The 16,382-nt window shown below is 31.3% G+C and overlaps 3 protein-coding genes across 3 annotated transcripts; 2 read left to right on the top strand and 1 right to left on the bottom strand.

The window, feature by feature from the left end:
* Positions 1 to 1,067: 1,067 nt before the first annotated feature.
* LOC122588999 (protein DELETION OF SUV3 SUPPRESSOR 1(I)-like) lies at positions 1,068 to 2,357 on the top strand. The gene is made up of 2 exons (XM_043761228.1): positions 1,068 to 1,271; positions 2,014 to 2,357. The coding sequence occupies exons 1-2, from the start codon at positions 1,151 to 1,153 to the stop codon at positions 2,142 to 2,144; spliced, it is 252 nt and encodes an 83-aa protein (XP_043617163.1). The 5' UTR covers positions 1,068 to 1,150; the 3' UTR covers positions 2,145 to 2,357.
* A 709-nt stretch (positions 2,358 to 3,066) lies between these two features.
* LOC122588292 (RING-H2 finger protein ATL56-like) lies at positions 3,067 to 3,369 on the bottom strand. The gene has a single exon (XM_043760407.1). It carries the CDS (start codon positions 3,367 to 3,369, stop codon positions 3,067 to 3,069), a length of 303 nt encoding a protein of 100 aa, XP_043616342.1.
* A 7,776-nt stretch (positions 3,370 to 11,145) lies between these two features.
* LOC122588293 (bidirectional sugar transporter SWEET5) lies at positions 11,146 to 16,353 on the top strand. Its single transcript, XM_043760408.1, has 6 exons — positions 11,146 to 11,157; positions 14,542 to 14,621; positions 15,062 to 15,278; positions 15,418 to 15,579; positions 15,688 to 15,807; positions 15,915 to 16,353. Exons 1-6 carry the CDS (start codon positions 11,146 to 11,148, stop codon positions 16,041 to 16,043), a joined length of 720 nt encoding a protein of 239 aa, XP_043616343.1. The 3' UTR covers positions 16,044 to 16,353.
* Positions 16,354 to 16,382: the final 29 nt, after the last annotated feature.

Genomic DNA, 16,382 nt, shown 5'->3' on the forward strand with positions numbered 1-16,382 from the left:
GATTAGGAAGTTAATCCATACTTATATATTATTATTACTATTACTAATGAAGTACGATCTTACTGTCCCTTCTCGTCTAGTAACTCAGCACCCCAGCAACTATGTTAATCACATGTAAATATTCCAAAATTTTCAATTATTATTGTTATGAAAATATGTAAGTTATTATAGTTATCGTTCTGTTGTTTCAAATAAAATAAGCACAAAACAGGGAAAAATTCAACTTTTTAGTGATATACTAGACTTATGCTGGAAAACATTTGCATTATATGTACCAGATTGATCAACACATCTAGTCTAGTCTAAAAATGATTTTATTCTTAAAAATTCTTTTTAACGCATAAGTCACATTCTCAAAATTTATTAAAGTTTAACCGACTCACACTTGACAACATCTACTGATTTACAAGTCCGAATTCAGATCAAATGAAATATTGTTTCTTTTGTTGAGGACTCCTCGTCGTTTGAGCCAACTTGGCTTCATGTCACTTTTATATTCACGTGTATATATTTCCATTATACATACATTAATGTAGCCAACAATTATCCAAAAAGAAAATCATGCTTATATTGACCACAATCATCCGTGAAACAAAATCGTCCTTTTTTATAAACAAATTTATACCCAATAATTAAAACTTGTTTCTGTTAAAAAAAAAAAGACTAAAAACTTGTTTATAAAACTGGAATAATGATGTTCACTTCAAACATAACGAACATAAGGAGAAGGTTACCCGCACAATGCGACGGCAACGACGAGTGGTGTCGGTGTTGGTAACCTAGCGACGTGTTTATTAATTTAAATAATTGATTTAATGAGGTGATGTAAAAGTAATTAATTTCATTAAGAGTATTATTATTGTAGTTATATTATGTGAAAATATGTAAATTAGTAAATAAAAGAAAAGGTAATTTAGGTATTTTAAAAGTATAAAGTTAAAAGATGAGAAAAAGCGTAAGGTTGTTATAGACAATTCATATTTATCAAGGGCTTTTTTAGTAACTTCTGAATAGACGAAGGTTTGGTGAGTCAGTTGGCTTAAAATGTAAATAAAAAGCATATAACGCAATCCTAGCTAGGGTTCTGACTTAGGGCTCAAAATTCAGTTACGATTCTAAAAAATTAATTGTTATAAGCGAAAAAAAAGGAATGGCGACAAAAACTGAAGAGGAACCAAAAGTAGCGACTACTAAGAAAGAAGGAGAAGAAGAAGCTAAAATTGATCTGTTTGAAGATGACGATGAATTTGAAGAATTTGAAATTGATCACGGTAAAGTTATTGCTCAGTAAAAACTATTATATATATATATATATATATATAGATTTGATCTCTTGTGTTTATCATGTTATTTTCTTTTACAGTTTGAAATGTTTCACCTAAGTAAGTTAGTTAGTAGGGGGGTATAACTTGACTCGATTAGTATTCAATATTTAACATTAATCCAAATTAGTATTAATGTGGATTCATTAGCTAGACTTGATTAGGTAGTGCAATAATTAAGTCAAAATCATGATTTTTTCAAGCTAAGAAATTTCTGACACTCGAATTGACTGCTCTGAGTAGCTTGAGCTCAGAGACCAGGATGCGCCATAGTATCGTTTATGGAGTCGTGATTTGCTTGCGATTTTAAATGAATATGCTGTTTATTAGCTTATCTAGGTTGTCGCTACTTTTACTAGGTTTAATCTTATTTGTAGGTGACAGGTTGTTAGGATGTTTTGTTTAGGCTAGTTTATAGGATTATTGTTCTGCTTTGTCTCTTGAGCTAATTGCTAGTTTTAATTTCATATAGTTTTACCGTTCAAAATAAGGTAGAACAAAAAATGACCAAAAAATGTTCTGTTATTTGACCAAATAGTAATAAAGGTAAGTTCATTGGTCCAGTAGTATTGTCAGAATATCAGTTCTTTGTACCTTAAATTACATAGATGATCATAAAACATCTTTGTGAAATCGTGTTTGATACGTTGTACTGTGTATTTGTTGATGGCGCCGATGATGAAAATTGCAGAGTGGGTTGCAAAGGAAGACGGGAAGGAAGTAATTCAACAATGGGAAGATGATTGGGATGATGATGATGTGAATGATGACTTCTCGTTGCAGCTGAGGAGGGAACTTGAAAGCAACACTGAGAAAAAGTGAGTGAATCCTGTCTAATGGTCTAAATATATGTATCTCGGTATCTCCATTTGCATATTCAGTATGGATTGTTTTTGTTTGGTACAAAATCTCATGCACATTTCCCTTTGAATAGTTGTTACTGTTTCCAAATCAGGGATTTGTGATTCTATCTGTTTTTGTGAATGTGATTGCATATGCATCAAGTTGGGGAGTAATAGAAACCTTGTTGTCATATTCTGATTTTGTTTGCAAAGGGTGCTTGAATGTGGTTCAAAACTTCTAAGCAATAGTAGTGTGACAATTGATAAATTTGTTTGATCGTTTCTGGTTATTTAGGCAGAGATGCACAAGCATTGCCACTTTTTGTGTGATTAGAATTGATTATTGTTACACCCAGACTCCACTAGCCACTAGGTCAATGACCTGCAAATTTTTGAGATGCATCAACCAGGTATGAAACAAAACAAATTCTTTAACGATCCTGTAAAGATTTTTCAGATAACATTAAATCAGGAAGATTTTAGTAATAAAACAGTACTTTCAAAATATGTCTTTGTGGTGGTGTTTAGCAGTCCGGTGTGAATCATGAAGGCGAGGTTGTGGATTGAAGTCCAGCAAAAATATGTTTCTTGTATGAGGTTTACATGATTTACCTACTCCATGTCCCTAAGATAGTTAGATATTGTGTGGAGTTACCTAGATAGTTGGTTACCTTACAATCCTGAATTGATAAATTTGATTAAGATAGTGAAGTCGATATTAGAACTAATCTTATATACGTTTCACTACACAACACTTTCACGAAAACTAGACATGAATAAGCTCTTTATATTAAACAACATACTTGGAGCGACTCCTATACTTTACATGATAACCAAACTCTTCCTAGAAATCATGAAATAAAAACTTACATTGAACCTTCTTAATCGGAGGCGTTAAGTCTCTATCTCAACTCCAAACCAACTTCACTTGAAAAACTACTCTCAACTGTTCCGATAGCTACATAAGCTCTACAAATTGGGCAAGCACCGGTCTGAATCAACCATGAATCTATGCACTCACCGTGAAAACTATGATTACAATTTGGCAAAATCTTGCATTTTTCCCCAGTTTTAAACACCTCTAAGCACACAACACACTCATTTGTGTCCATTTCCAAAGATTCCTGCTCTTCCAAACTGAAATCATAAGATGGCAGTTTCTTGATGTCCTCTTGTGACATGCTCCCGCTTCTGCTTATCGTCATGGTATTGTTGGTACCGCTTCGTTGCACCAAAACACGTCTATTAATGCTTCCAAATGTTCTCCCAACTATACATACATGAATTAATACAAAAAGAGAGACACCCACTATTAATAACAGCGCCGAAGCCACAATTTGAACTACCATAATGTTTTGATCTTCTTGCTTTGTCGCAGAACCTCATATGAATATGAGACGTATCTTTAAATAATGCGCCAGCTTTAAATAGTTTATTGCCTACGTTCTTATTATACATTTAGACGACAGGATTTTATATGAGTTATTTGTATATTTACTTCTAGAATTAATATATTATATATGAAATAAATTTGTTTCTACAGCAACTTGGAGCGATGCTGCCAAATAATTTGGATAAGAAAAACTTTATTTTGGCAGCAAATGTAGATTCCTTGCAATTAATCATGGTGGTTGGCCTTTAGTTTGTTCATTTTCGATTACTTTTTATAATTTAGTACGAGTAAATGGTTTTCCAAAAATTCAAGAATTTTAATTTGTCATCATTGCTAATAATATTGATACTAATATATTTAAAGAAGATTGGTATACCAATCGTATACGGCATGCATTATATTTGGGGGTATATGATATGTGTGTTAGAGAATGTGTGAACGTATATTTCTAAACAGGAGCGGTAATAGAAATCTTCTTTTTTCATGAGGCAACGTTAAAAAGGTCTTGGCAAGGAAAAACATTAAGGAACGGGGAAAAATAGGAACACAGAGAACTAAAGAAGAATAATTAAATGATCAAGAACAATAGAACATGATATTTAAAAAGACCCAAAATGAGGATTCAACCCACAACTAATGATGTGGAAGGGCACATCTCATGAATCTCATCCAGTTCTTTTATTAGGCCATGCTTAAAGATTTGTAAACTATATATTAAATGGCCAAAATCTAACAATAACGATCTAACAAAAAAAAAAAACACTTAATCGAAAAATGCACTCCGTAAGGCCTAAGTATAAATAGACTATTAGGATCATTTTCTCTATCATTACGAAACAAAAAAATTTAATGTCATTACCAAACAAAGATGATGATCATAAACCTTAGCTAATAACCTTTGGACAACACCGCAAAGATCAAACACAGACAGGGGCCTGTATCGGCCTGTCACAGGTCGCCTAGCTAAGTTATATAGGCCATTGGGCTCAAATGGCCCCAACAGCCCAACTTTATGTTTGTGTTACTGTGTACGACACTACGACTATATATTTAGTGCAGGCTTAAGTTGGCTTGGTGGCTTCTCAGTTCTCACACCTATAACTCTAAATTTTTAAGTTCAAAATAGTTATACTTTTAAAAATAAACCAACATATAACCATAATTATAATAAACATTAAAATTCAATTATCTAACATTATTTCCATGCGAGCTCGAAGCATTAATAACACTTTAAATTATATGTCAAATTGAATTATTCAGTTTAATACTGTAACAACTTAGAACTTAGTCAAAGTTATGTTTTTATTTAGAACAAGCTCAATGTCAAGTATATGTTAAGAATGATTTACGTTTTAGTCAATGTCATATATTCATTTTAGAAAAAATTATTACTCTGAGTCAACTCGTCAAGGGCAAATTTTCATTTTAGACATTTATGTAAAGTATTCATACAGATTTTGTTGTTTATGTAGATTTTGATTAGATAAGTTTTTTTTCTAATATTCTTTTATTATTATACTAAAGCACAGTTGATGTAATTAATTATCGACCAATCACAACTCTTGATTTTTTAAAATTGACTTTTGTTTCAATTTTGACTTTAATTTACACTTTTTTGTTTTCCATCACAAATTTATATTTTTTACCCAATAATTTTAATATATTAAATAAATAATAATAACTAATATATATCAAATAGAATAATAGTTAATATTTATCCAACAAAATAATAACTTATATATATCCAATTAAATTATAACTAATATATATCCAACAATAATATGTTAAATAACTAATAACTAATATATAAACATAAAATTAATTAATTAAAGATAAATAAAAATTGATGTAAATATATTAACATTTTAGTAGTAAACAACTTCGATGAGCATATTTTTAAAAAATATTTCAATACAAACTCAAAGTGTTGATATATAGCTCAACTTTTTATTACTCAAAATATTATATTATGTTTTAAATTATAATAAATAACATCTAATATTGATAACGCCGTAAGCCCCGTGTATTAGACATGGGCCTAAAGACAGTTGAACTAATGACTTATTGACAATTTCAACAATTTGATTATCGCTTATGTCATCATAACCCTAATAATCATTATTAATATTTGTAAAAAAAGTCTTATTAATTTACATTTTTTATTTTTCATAAATAATTTAAACTTCTTATTCTTAAATACTTAATTTACACTTTTTACAATATTTAGCCATTATTTTGAAAAGATTTTTTTAATTTTTCATCAGTTAATTAAACTGCTTATTGACCAATCACAACTCTCGATTTTTTTTAATTTTTAATTTTGATTTTTCTTGACTTTTATTGTAAAAATAAATATATTTACACGACTAATTCTATACCTAAAGATACATATTAGATTTTTAAAAAAACTATTAAAATTTTATAGCAATAAATGTCGACCACACTCATATCCATATGTATAAATATTAAATTAGAATTAAATAATTATATTACAATAATTACAATTCAACTTAAAGATAAATATTAAATCATAAAAAACTATTAAAAATTTTTCAGTAATACCTTATAAACAAAATACAAAGTCCTAACTTCAAACCAATATGAACTTCATTCAATGCTCTATCTCAATAAAAAGATATACAATTTTCTCACTTTATATGTATTAACTTTTTGTATCAATAATGTTCACTAGTAATTAATTGTTATCACAGCATTTAACATTAATAATATCGTAAGTCATGTGTCCAGTGTTGAACACTATATACGGGTTTAATATCTAGTATGAAACTAAAGAACCAGGTAGTTATGTTATAAAAGATTTTTATGCATAACACAAGAAATAAGTTTTTGTGTGTGTACATAAAGTGAGTTTCGATTTAGACGTGCTAGAGGTAATTTTAATCAGAAATTTTCTGAATCTCTAGTATTTAGTAGAATAATAATGATAGAAGATTTATAAAGTATACTCATGTATATTTTCCAAGTTTCTCAAGGAATTACTACAATTTGATCGATAATAGTTAATAATTCAAGTTGATATTTGGTTATTGCAATACTTATTGCATTTTAAAATAATACATGTGAGTGACGAAAATCATAAAACATTAACAATTTACTCCACGAACACAACAAAGACAAATGGCGCCATGACACCCCGAGTTCTCTATTATCGCATTGGGAGGGATGATATTCAAACAATCTTCTGGACAATGTTCTTTTGTGCAAGCGTTTGGTGTAAAATCGACAACATAAGCACACAAGTCATTACCTGTATACCAATCAATGTAATACGACGGTTCAACATATATAATACATTAAAAATAAATAAATTATGGACTTAAGATACATAAAACTCAAAAATGCATGTAAATTAGACTTTAAAGATACTATATTACCCATTGCATTGCATACTTCTTGGGGTGTTGCATTGATACCATTGATCACGACATTTGAAAATAACATGCAAAATAAGGAAAAGCATAGAAAAGTCTTCTCCATTAGCAATTTTGATTATTTTATTACAGATTAAACTTCACGCTTAAACTTGTATGCGTTCTATATATTTATCAAGTTATCAGGGATCTTATATGTATTATTGAGTAAGAGTTATCATTAACAAATATTTATTACACATAGGACATAACGCCTATGTGTTAAACTAGTTAGCATATTTTGATTGTCATTATTGTTTCATACGTTACTGAATTTATGTATTCTAATTAATGTTTCAATATATTTTCATATTTTTATCCTCCGAGTTACTTTTCAATAATTCAAATTTTGCGAGGATTATCGAAATGGAGCTGAACCTCAAAATTAAAATGTATTTTAGTCACGAATATTTATAATCCTTATATATAAAACAGATACAAGTGTATTTGATTTCTTTTCATGAGTTAGTTATTATAAGGCATGCTCGCACATCACACACATATACAATCCATGTTTACCGATGATTTGAACGACCACGACACAATAAACAACGTTATCTAATATAGGGGTGAGTTATTTTGAGAACCACTAAAAAAAAGGAACGCGAGAACCAATCTCAACCCTCCATTCATTAAGATTATGAAGGGCATGCTTATCATTATTAAAAAAGTTGTCTAGCACTCTCTTTCTCTCTCCTCTTATTAAATCAAAAAATATCTAAATCATTAAAAAACTTTTATCTCACAAACCATACATCGTTAGACGGAAAAAAAAGCATGGGTAGTTTTGAAATTTCGTCCTCTTTCATTAGAGATGCGATTCGATATATACTTTTGACGACTTTTTAAATTTCGTTTTTTTTCCATCACGTTCTTCCTACACGTGTAAGTACAACCCACACATGTGTAGGAAAGACCTGGAAGTAGTGAGTTGTATAACTTGTCCATGCGTAAGTACAACCTGCCCATGGGTAAGTACAACCTACACATAGATAAGTTACTTATAAAGTTCAAAAATGATGAGGACGCATTGTAAAACCCTAAATGCTAAATCCTAAAGCTTAATTTCTAATCTGAGGGGGAAGCTACTTTCTAAAAACCCTGAAAAATCTAAACCTTAAATGTTAAACCCTAAAAACCTAAAACGGATGAGGGTTCCCACTCTAGGGTTTAGGGTTTGAAGCCCGAGGGTTAGCCTATCAGCTAGGGATGGCAAAAAAAACCCGACCCGACGGAGAAACCAGATACCCGACGAGAATACCCGAACCCGTTCGGGGCAGGGAGTGGGGCATGTCCACCCCGACCCGACCCGATATCAATAACTATATATGTATACTTATAAGTGATTAGTTTTAAATTTATATTTCACCTTTGTAATTACAATGTTTCACACTTATATCAACTAATTTGTATGTACATTCCACACTTGCATATCCATTTCTCAAAACATCAAGAGCATGTAATATCATTTCTCAAATTAAACAAGATTTTGGTAATTATTATTGAAAAATAACTATTCTTATCGGGTCGGGTTTTGGGTTTTGGGGCATTATTTTACCCCTGACGGGGTCCCCGATAAGGTACCCGATGGTATCGGGTCGGGTTTGGGTCGTATACTCCTTATCGGGTTCGGGTTTGACACTACCCGCCCCGAACCCGACCCATTGCCATTCCTACTATCGGCTAACCCTCGACCTTCAAACCCTAAATCCTAGAGCGGGTACACGGTACGCTTTAGGGTTTAGGGTTTGAAGTTGTAGGGTAGCCAGGCTAACCCTACAACTTCAAACCGTAAACCCTAAAGCTTAATTGCTAATCCGAGGGGGACGCTACATTCTAAAAACCCTGGAAAATCTAAACCCTAAAAACCTAAAAAGGATGAGGGTTTACACTATAGAGTTTAGGCTTTGAATCCGAGGGTTACGGCCAACTTTCGACCTTCGAACCCTAAACCTTAGAGCGGGATGTATTAGGGGTAAGTACAACTTGTCCATCGGTAAGTACAACTTACACATGTGTAAGATGAACATGATGGGGAAAAAACGAAATTTAAAAAGTCATCAAAAGTATATCGAATCGCATTTCTAATGAAAGAGGATGAAATTCTAAGACTACTCATGTTTTTCTTTTCGTCTAACAATTTACAGTTTGTGTGATAAAAGGGTTTTAGTGAATTAGATAGAATTATATTAAAGTAAGAGAGAGAAGAAAAAAAGAGCTGACGAATATCCCTCTGGTGTTGAGAGTGGTTTTTTTATTTTTAATCTTGTCCATCCATTTTCTTTGATCCAAGAATGTATATGAGTTCTTGAGTTCTTTTTTTTAAGAGTTCTCAAATAACCCCTCTCTATATTATAGATGTGTATATGTAATATACTACTCGTAATATATATCGATCTTAGATATTTATGTAGCTCGTGACATGTGGTTTGTTCGAACTCCCATACACATGCAAAAAAGTAATGGTTGGAAACTTGGAATGCCATAGCGTTATGGCGTGCAATATTTTCACCCTTTCGACAAGGCTTCTTTGCTCCCTTGCTAAATATAATTATTTTCTTTTTTTCTATACATATATAAAAGAATTAAAGGAATATAATTGTCTCGATAATCAATTTTCTGAGGTTAATTAAATTCAATCGCTGGTTAAAATTGTCTTCATCAAGTCTGAATCGAAACTAATTAACTTTACAAAATAGATAAATAAAAAAATAAATAATTCTTATAATTAATATGTATTTAATTATTTACATATATATACTTTATTTACATATATATACTGGTTTGAATTCTTTCGTACGTAGCTGGATATGGAGAATCACTAGATATACATGTATCTAAATTCTAAAATCGATATAATTTAGGAATAAACGTTGATGCTAAGTTATAGACCGTATATTCTATTGATATTTCTAACTCTTTGTGAACTTGATCGAAGTGTCAAAAGTGGTTGAAAATCGTATGTTGATCGAAAATGGTCCAATAAATGATAAGAGTAAATTATTTGGCACGGTGTTTTACGTCCGTTTGAGATCGTTTATTAGGTCGATTAAAATCGGGTTTTACTATTTATTTATTTATTCGATCTTTATCGTCTTATTTCAAAAACACATTTTTGTAAGAATTTGTGAAAATTCCTAAATTATGTAGTGTTTAATGATATATTTTTAAAACACTGAAATATTATTAAAGTATATGTTATTGTAGATGAATTTTACCTTATAGTCTTTTGTTAATTTGTGAATGAATTTGTTCACGTTTCCGCTCATATGTGAAACAAACGGTTATATATAAATTATAAAGGAACTTAAAAAACATGTGTTCCAATAAATAATTTAAGAGTTTTGATGGTTCCTGGAAAAAAAAAAATTTCTCGGAATAACTGTCTACTTATATCTTGATTGCTAGCTATATGAAAATGTCACTTATTTAAGAAGTTAATTAGTTAAGTGTATGATCATCATCTTTTGATCGAATTGATTGATATACTCTTATCTGTTTAAAAGGCTTAATTTGTTGTTTTGATACATGGAAGCCGAAAAAAGAAATACACAAGACCGGCTAGCTATATGGGAGACGTACCCCACTTCCATTAATTTCGTTGTCATTATTAATTAGTTTATTACCGAACACGGCATCTCTAGATCTAATAATCTTCTGAAAATTATGAATCAATACTTTCGTCAATACATTGCACCAACGTGGATACACATGCTGATCAAATTGCGCTATCGGAGCAAGCACTTATCATTATTGTTGGCAACGTTAAACAAGAGGAATGTTTATGATTAATTACATGGTTAATCAAGGAAACAGTGAAACTTTGGACACTAAGTAAAGAAAAAACTAGAGACAATGAGCCTATGTTTTTATTTTATACAAACATTAGATAAAGAACTAAAAATATTGTTCAAACAATATAATGACCTTTTTATTTGGATCAATGAATGTATAACCTACGTTTTAATTTTGTAAGGTTCATACATATTTTATATCGTGTGAACAAAATACATAGTCTCTTACATTGATTAACCAATCACATTAGTCACTGCAAAACATAACCATTCGACGTAGTTAGTTACATTTTGGTGTCTTTAATCCTATCTATATATACATCCAACTTTAATGTATTACACGTTTATTATACACAATAAACAATGGCGGCCCGGGTGATTTAAGTACTCATACCGAACCGAGAAAAAAAAAACACATAATTTCTAACGAATTCAAATATATATACAATTTTTTTTATAATTGATAAATAATGTTATCACAATAAATTATATATACATAACAAAACATAATATTAAAAATACATACTATAGTAGTTAGTAATTAAGTGATTATTCGTGAAGCTATTATAGAATCCTAAATTTCACTTAGTAAGTACTAGCTAGCCTGTAAATTGGTATAAATTGTTTATAAGGATTCAAACTTTGCATATATATATATATATGTGTGTGTGTTTTTTTAGTACCCAAAGTATTATATAAGACATTAATTAGTTAAATATAATCAAATACATACTTTACTCAAACTATAAATTACTCATAATTTCATAACTAATATATGTGCGACTTTGAAATCTCTTCCTCAAAAATTAAGTAACCTTCACACATATATAAAACCTCAACGGATCGGATAATATCATTTTCATTCTACGTACCTTAGATATATCTATCATATCCCAATAATGTTTTACTCCGTACTAATTAAAGATTTCAGTAACTATCCACGTACAATTATGTACGTACTCTACTCTCTGTGAGGCATATAAGATGTCTTCACGTCTTCTAATTTGTTTTTCGGAAATTCAGTTAATTTGCAGCTCGCTATAAATGTGTGCAACACGTAGGGACAGATTAATTATCTAGAGTACAAGCAGGTAGGACCTAGCGCTACCGTAGTTTCGAAAAAATATAGAGACAATGTGATAATTTTTTCAAGGACCTACGTATAAACTTGGTCATGACCTACCTTCACATTCTATTCTTGAATATGGCTTATGTTTCTCATGTTACTGGAAATGAAATAGAAAGAAAAAGAAAATAAATTCCGACGATGCTGTGAAGAACGAAGGTGTGGAGAAGACGAAGTGAAAGCCTAAAGACCGCAACATTTAGTAAAGAAGTTAATTAGTATGGTGAAAGTCAAATATGTTGATTTTTTTATTATTGTTATTATTATTATTATTATTCATTTTCATAGATAACAAAATAATACTCATTGGCTTACTAGTTTTTTTTTTTTAGAAAAAAATATACGCTTAATTGGCTTCCTAGCTAGTTTTATTCAGTTAATTAAATAATTTTATTCATTATTTGTTGCAAGTATCGGATTTATTACGAGGCACTTCATTATTCATGTGATCGATTCGTAAAATACAAATTACTATTTTAGAGGCTTCTAGCTTGCTTTTTTATTCTTAAGTCGTCAGGCCAATTCAGTCTTGAAATATTTATGCATATTCTGGGACAACCCTAATCATGGTAATGTATGCATTATTAACAAATAATTAAGAAATTGCATAAGTCCCGAATTTATGTTTAATATGTTTGTAATTGTGACCCGCTGGGTCGTTCTGGCCTTTTTTCTTTTTCTGTGGCTCGAGTAAGTTGTCAAGTAAACAATAAATAACCTAGTCCGAATCCTGATTAAGCTAATACCCTTACAAAAATATTCAATTATGCTGTAAGTGGATTGATTAGACTATCTTTATAATTTTAATTGAAGATCGCGTAACTACGTAAGATTGTAAGTCTTCGCATATGAGGTAATTTTATGCAACTTTCATGTTTCTAAAATCTAAAACATGTTTTACTTAATTAGTTCTTGACAATATAGTACACTGTAGTAGCACCATCACTGGATTATTTTCATACCGGCCTTCTATTTATATCTTCAGACAATTATTATCTTGAAACCATTAAAAATGTTGCCGTATGTATCAATTTTATTATTATTGATTTTATGCAACCAAAAATACGTATATCATTTTTGCTAGCTTGAATCAATTAAAGAGCTCTATGGGCCTATGAAGAGATCGAACTTGATGCATGTACGTCTTTCCTCTAAAATAATGTCTCTAACTATCATACGGGTACTAACTTAACCCGTGTATCATATACGGGTTACACCTAGTAGCTAATAAAGCATATCTTAATGTCGAGCTACTATTTTTATTTAAATGTACGTACACAAAATATATATATATAAACATTCAAAAGAAATTGACCGATCATATCGACCAATATATATATATTGACAAACTGGGAAATTAATTAGTGGAAATGCATATATATATGTCTAGCTAGTGTTTAACAAATTAAAGTAAGATGATCGATCGATTGGGTAATTAAATAAGTGAATGGTAGTGCATGAATAGATGCACGTATTAATCTGTGAATAAAATTCATGCAACAAATACACTACATAGAGTGAAAACTGCTGGACAGTATAGTAGTACGGAAAACACGTCAGATCAAGAATTGTGACGAAAGAGAAGGATATGTTATGACTTTCTAATTAAAGACTCATGTTAAACAACATGTCTAGCTTGCATTATTATATATATAAGTACAACCTTAATTGACCTTTAATTCTTCATTTCATTCTTGATTCAACTTGTTTTCCCAATAAATTAAATTCACGTACCCCATATCTATATATTCTCCAATTAATCATCATTAGTCATTTCCGGCCGGCCACTTTGTGTTGCTTGTCTTATGAATTTCTTTTCTGAATTTGATAAAATTCTCTTTCACTCTTCACAGAAATAAATAATAATTTCGTTCTACGTATACGTACACTTGGTGGTTTTTCTCTTGTTTGCTAGCTAGCTACTACTACTCGAAACAGACTAATTAAAATGGATACCGACGCAATGAGAACCCTCGTTGGAATACTCGGTTTGTTCTTATATATACTTATTTTTGTAAAGATAGAGGTTTCCAACTTATGAGCTTGTAATAGCATACACGTCCGTCCAATTGAGTCGCTTACAATGCGGGTTTGGTTGTATTTGCAAAAAACGAGTATCGATAATTTTGTATTTGTTCACGGAGTTTTTATATAACAATGTCTAGTCCGTGAACGAGAATCTATATATATTTATTCAACGTTCACACTCAAACTAGAAGTCTGGGACACACATTAGGCCGGGGATGATATATGTTTTTGAATAATTGGAGATTTCTTTTCTATAAAATTAAGTTTATTTTATTGTAGTTTTTTCGAATGACATTTCAATTTTCAGAAGCTCCAAAGTTAAATCTACTAGAAAAAAGCACGCACACACACGCACGCACAAGTTTGTAGCTCTTTCTACAAACTTCGGTATCAAGCCACGCCTCTAACTTCGAAATTTGGAATATACTTATTGTACCAACCTTAATTACTACTACTACGTATATAAATTAAAAAGAAAAGTACAAGGGCTATAAAGTAAAACTTTAGAGTAGAGGGTAGAAACAGAAAAATGAAAAGAGAGATTGGTAAACCATTGAGCTAGTGAATGTCCGAATGGGGTTGGATAAACCATTGCTTTACACAAGCTTATTATCTTGTCTAACTTCTTTCATTTTTGGGATATTGCAGGGAACATCATTTCGCTAATTCTCTTTCTCTCCCCAGTGTGTGTGCTTTCTCATCAATCCTTTTACTAGCTACTAATTAACTAACACGTTCCATGTGTTTTTCATGTTTTTCCGTCTAATTACATTACAATGTCGTCATTTTCGATTTATAATGATAACTTTAACATCTCTTTTTTACCCGGCATGGATTTATATATTCCAGCGAGTTAAAACTATCTATTATTATTCGTCTTCGATATATATATTTCGTTTGCTATAAACAATATTAGTATAACATGTTAGTTACATTTAATCATTACATTTAACCCTTTGGGAGTCTATAATATGTATATTTACTTAGTTTTTATATGATGCTAATTAACAAAACACTCCTTGCCTTTCATACATTTAAATGCCATTTGAGTACACAAAGCTTACTTAATTACTAGCCCCTAAACTGCATTCATGTAATGTTCATTATATAAATAACTGCGCGCAGGCCAACATTTGCGAGGATTATCAAGGCAAAATCAGTTCAAGCCTTCAGGCCAGATCCATATGTCGCCACGATTCTCAATTGTGCGCTGTGGATGTTCTACGGTCTCCCGATCATCCATCCGGATAGCCTTTTGCTCATCACGATCAATGGTGCTGGACTAATCATCGAAACCATCTTCATCACTATCTTTTTCACCTATTCTACTTGGGGTGGTCGAGTATGTGCGCAATCACCTCCTATCCTATCCTATCCTATCCTACGATCTAATTAATATATACTCGATCCCTACTAAGTAAATACTTTCAGTTTCTTGCATGTCATTGAACTAAACCTTTCACTTTTTAACAAATATGCAGAAAAAGATCATCATTGTCCTCCTTATCGAGGCCATTTTCGTAGCTGCAGTTGTTGTTATTACATTAATGTTCTTCCACACCCACGCTTCAAGATCTATGATTGTTGGATTAATTTGCATCGTCTTCAACATACTTATGTATGCATCTCCATTGACCGTCATGGTAAGCTCGTACGTTGTTTTGTAGCTACAACTAAGTTGCACTACCCAGTCGCTCATATTAATTACTCGATCTCACAACTAACTAGAATCCTATGAATGAAAATTACAGAAAATGGTGATCAAGACAAAGAGTGTCAAGTACATGCCGTTTACCTTGTCGCTAGCCAGTTTTGCCAACGGAATTGTCTGGTGTGTATATGCTCTACTCCAATTCGATCCTTACATCTTGGTAAGTCAATCTCTTCATGTCACAAATTCGTATGATTATATTTCCATATCTTTTGCTATCATCACTTTATACATAATTTCTGATTTTTCTTTTTTGTACGCGGACAGGTTCCAAATGCTCTGGGAACATTATCAGCAGTAATTCAACTCGTATTGTATGCAACCTATTACAGTACCACAAATTGGGATGATGACGAACAAGGTGAGGTTCAAATGTCATCAAGCTCAAAAGCCTAAGCATCAAGGACGTATATTTTCAATAAAAATAACAATTGGTGTTTATGGATTTAAGTGGATGTAAGCAAACAAATTCTTCTGAGCAAGCTTGGGTAGCTTTCCGGTTTCTGTTACTTACGACATAAAATGTGGGGTGACACTGAGAGCTGTTGTCGCCAAGCAGTTATTCACGTATCCCTACATATAGTGTTCAGGGGTTTCGTCGAAGCTGTTGAGATGCCATGTTACGAAAGGATCAAAAGAAATGGATTCATTTGGAATAAGAGATTGCATTGCTTCTGTATTTGTTTTCCTTTTTTTTCCTTTTTTTCTTTTTTTTGCAATCAACAATTTTCTTAA

This window comes from Erigeron canadensis, chromosome 2 (genome assembly GCF_010389155.1).
Source record: "Erigeron canadensis isolate Cc75 chromosome 2, C_canadensis_v1, whole genome shotgun sequence".
Taxonomy (NCBI): Eukaryota; Viridiplantae; Streptophyta; class Magnoliopsida; order Asterales; family Asteraceae; genus Erigeron; species Erigeron canadensis.

What these genes read in the sequence shown, in the direction of transcription:
- LOC122588999 (XM_043761228.1), top strand. Translation starts at nt 1,151, where the DNA reads ATGGCGACAAAAACTGAAGAGGAACCAAAAGTAGCGACTACTAAGAAA. An exon ending in AGAATTTGAAATTGATCACG is followed by an intron (nt 1,272 to 2,013) that starts GTAAAGTTATTG and finishes TGAAAATTGCAG; the next exon opens with AGTGGGTTGCAAAGGAAGAC.
- LOC122588292 (XM_043760407.1), bottom strand. Translation starts at nt 3,369, where the DNA reads ATGACGATAAGCAGAAGCGGGAGCATGTCACAAGAGGACATCAAGAAA.
- LOC122588293 (XM_043760408.1), top strand. An exon ending in ATTCTCTTTCTCTCCCCAGT is followed by an intron (nt 14,622 to 15,061) that starts GTGTGTGCTTTC and finishes AACTGCGCGCAG; the next exon opens with GCCAACATTTGCGAGGATTA. An exon ending in CATCTCCATTGACCGTCATG is followed by an intron (nt 15,580 to 15,687) that starts GTAAGCTCGTAC and finishes TGAAAATTACAG; the next exon opens with AAAATGGTGATCAAGACAAA.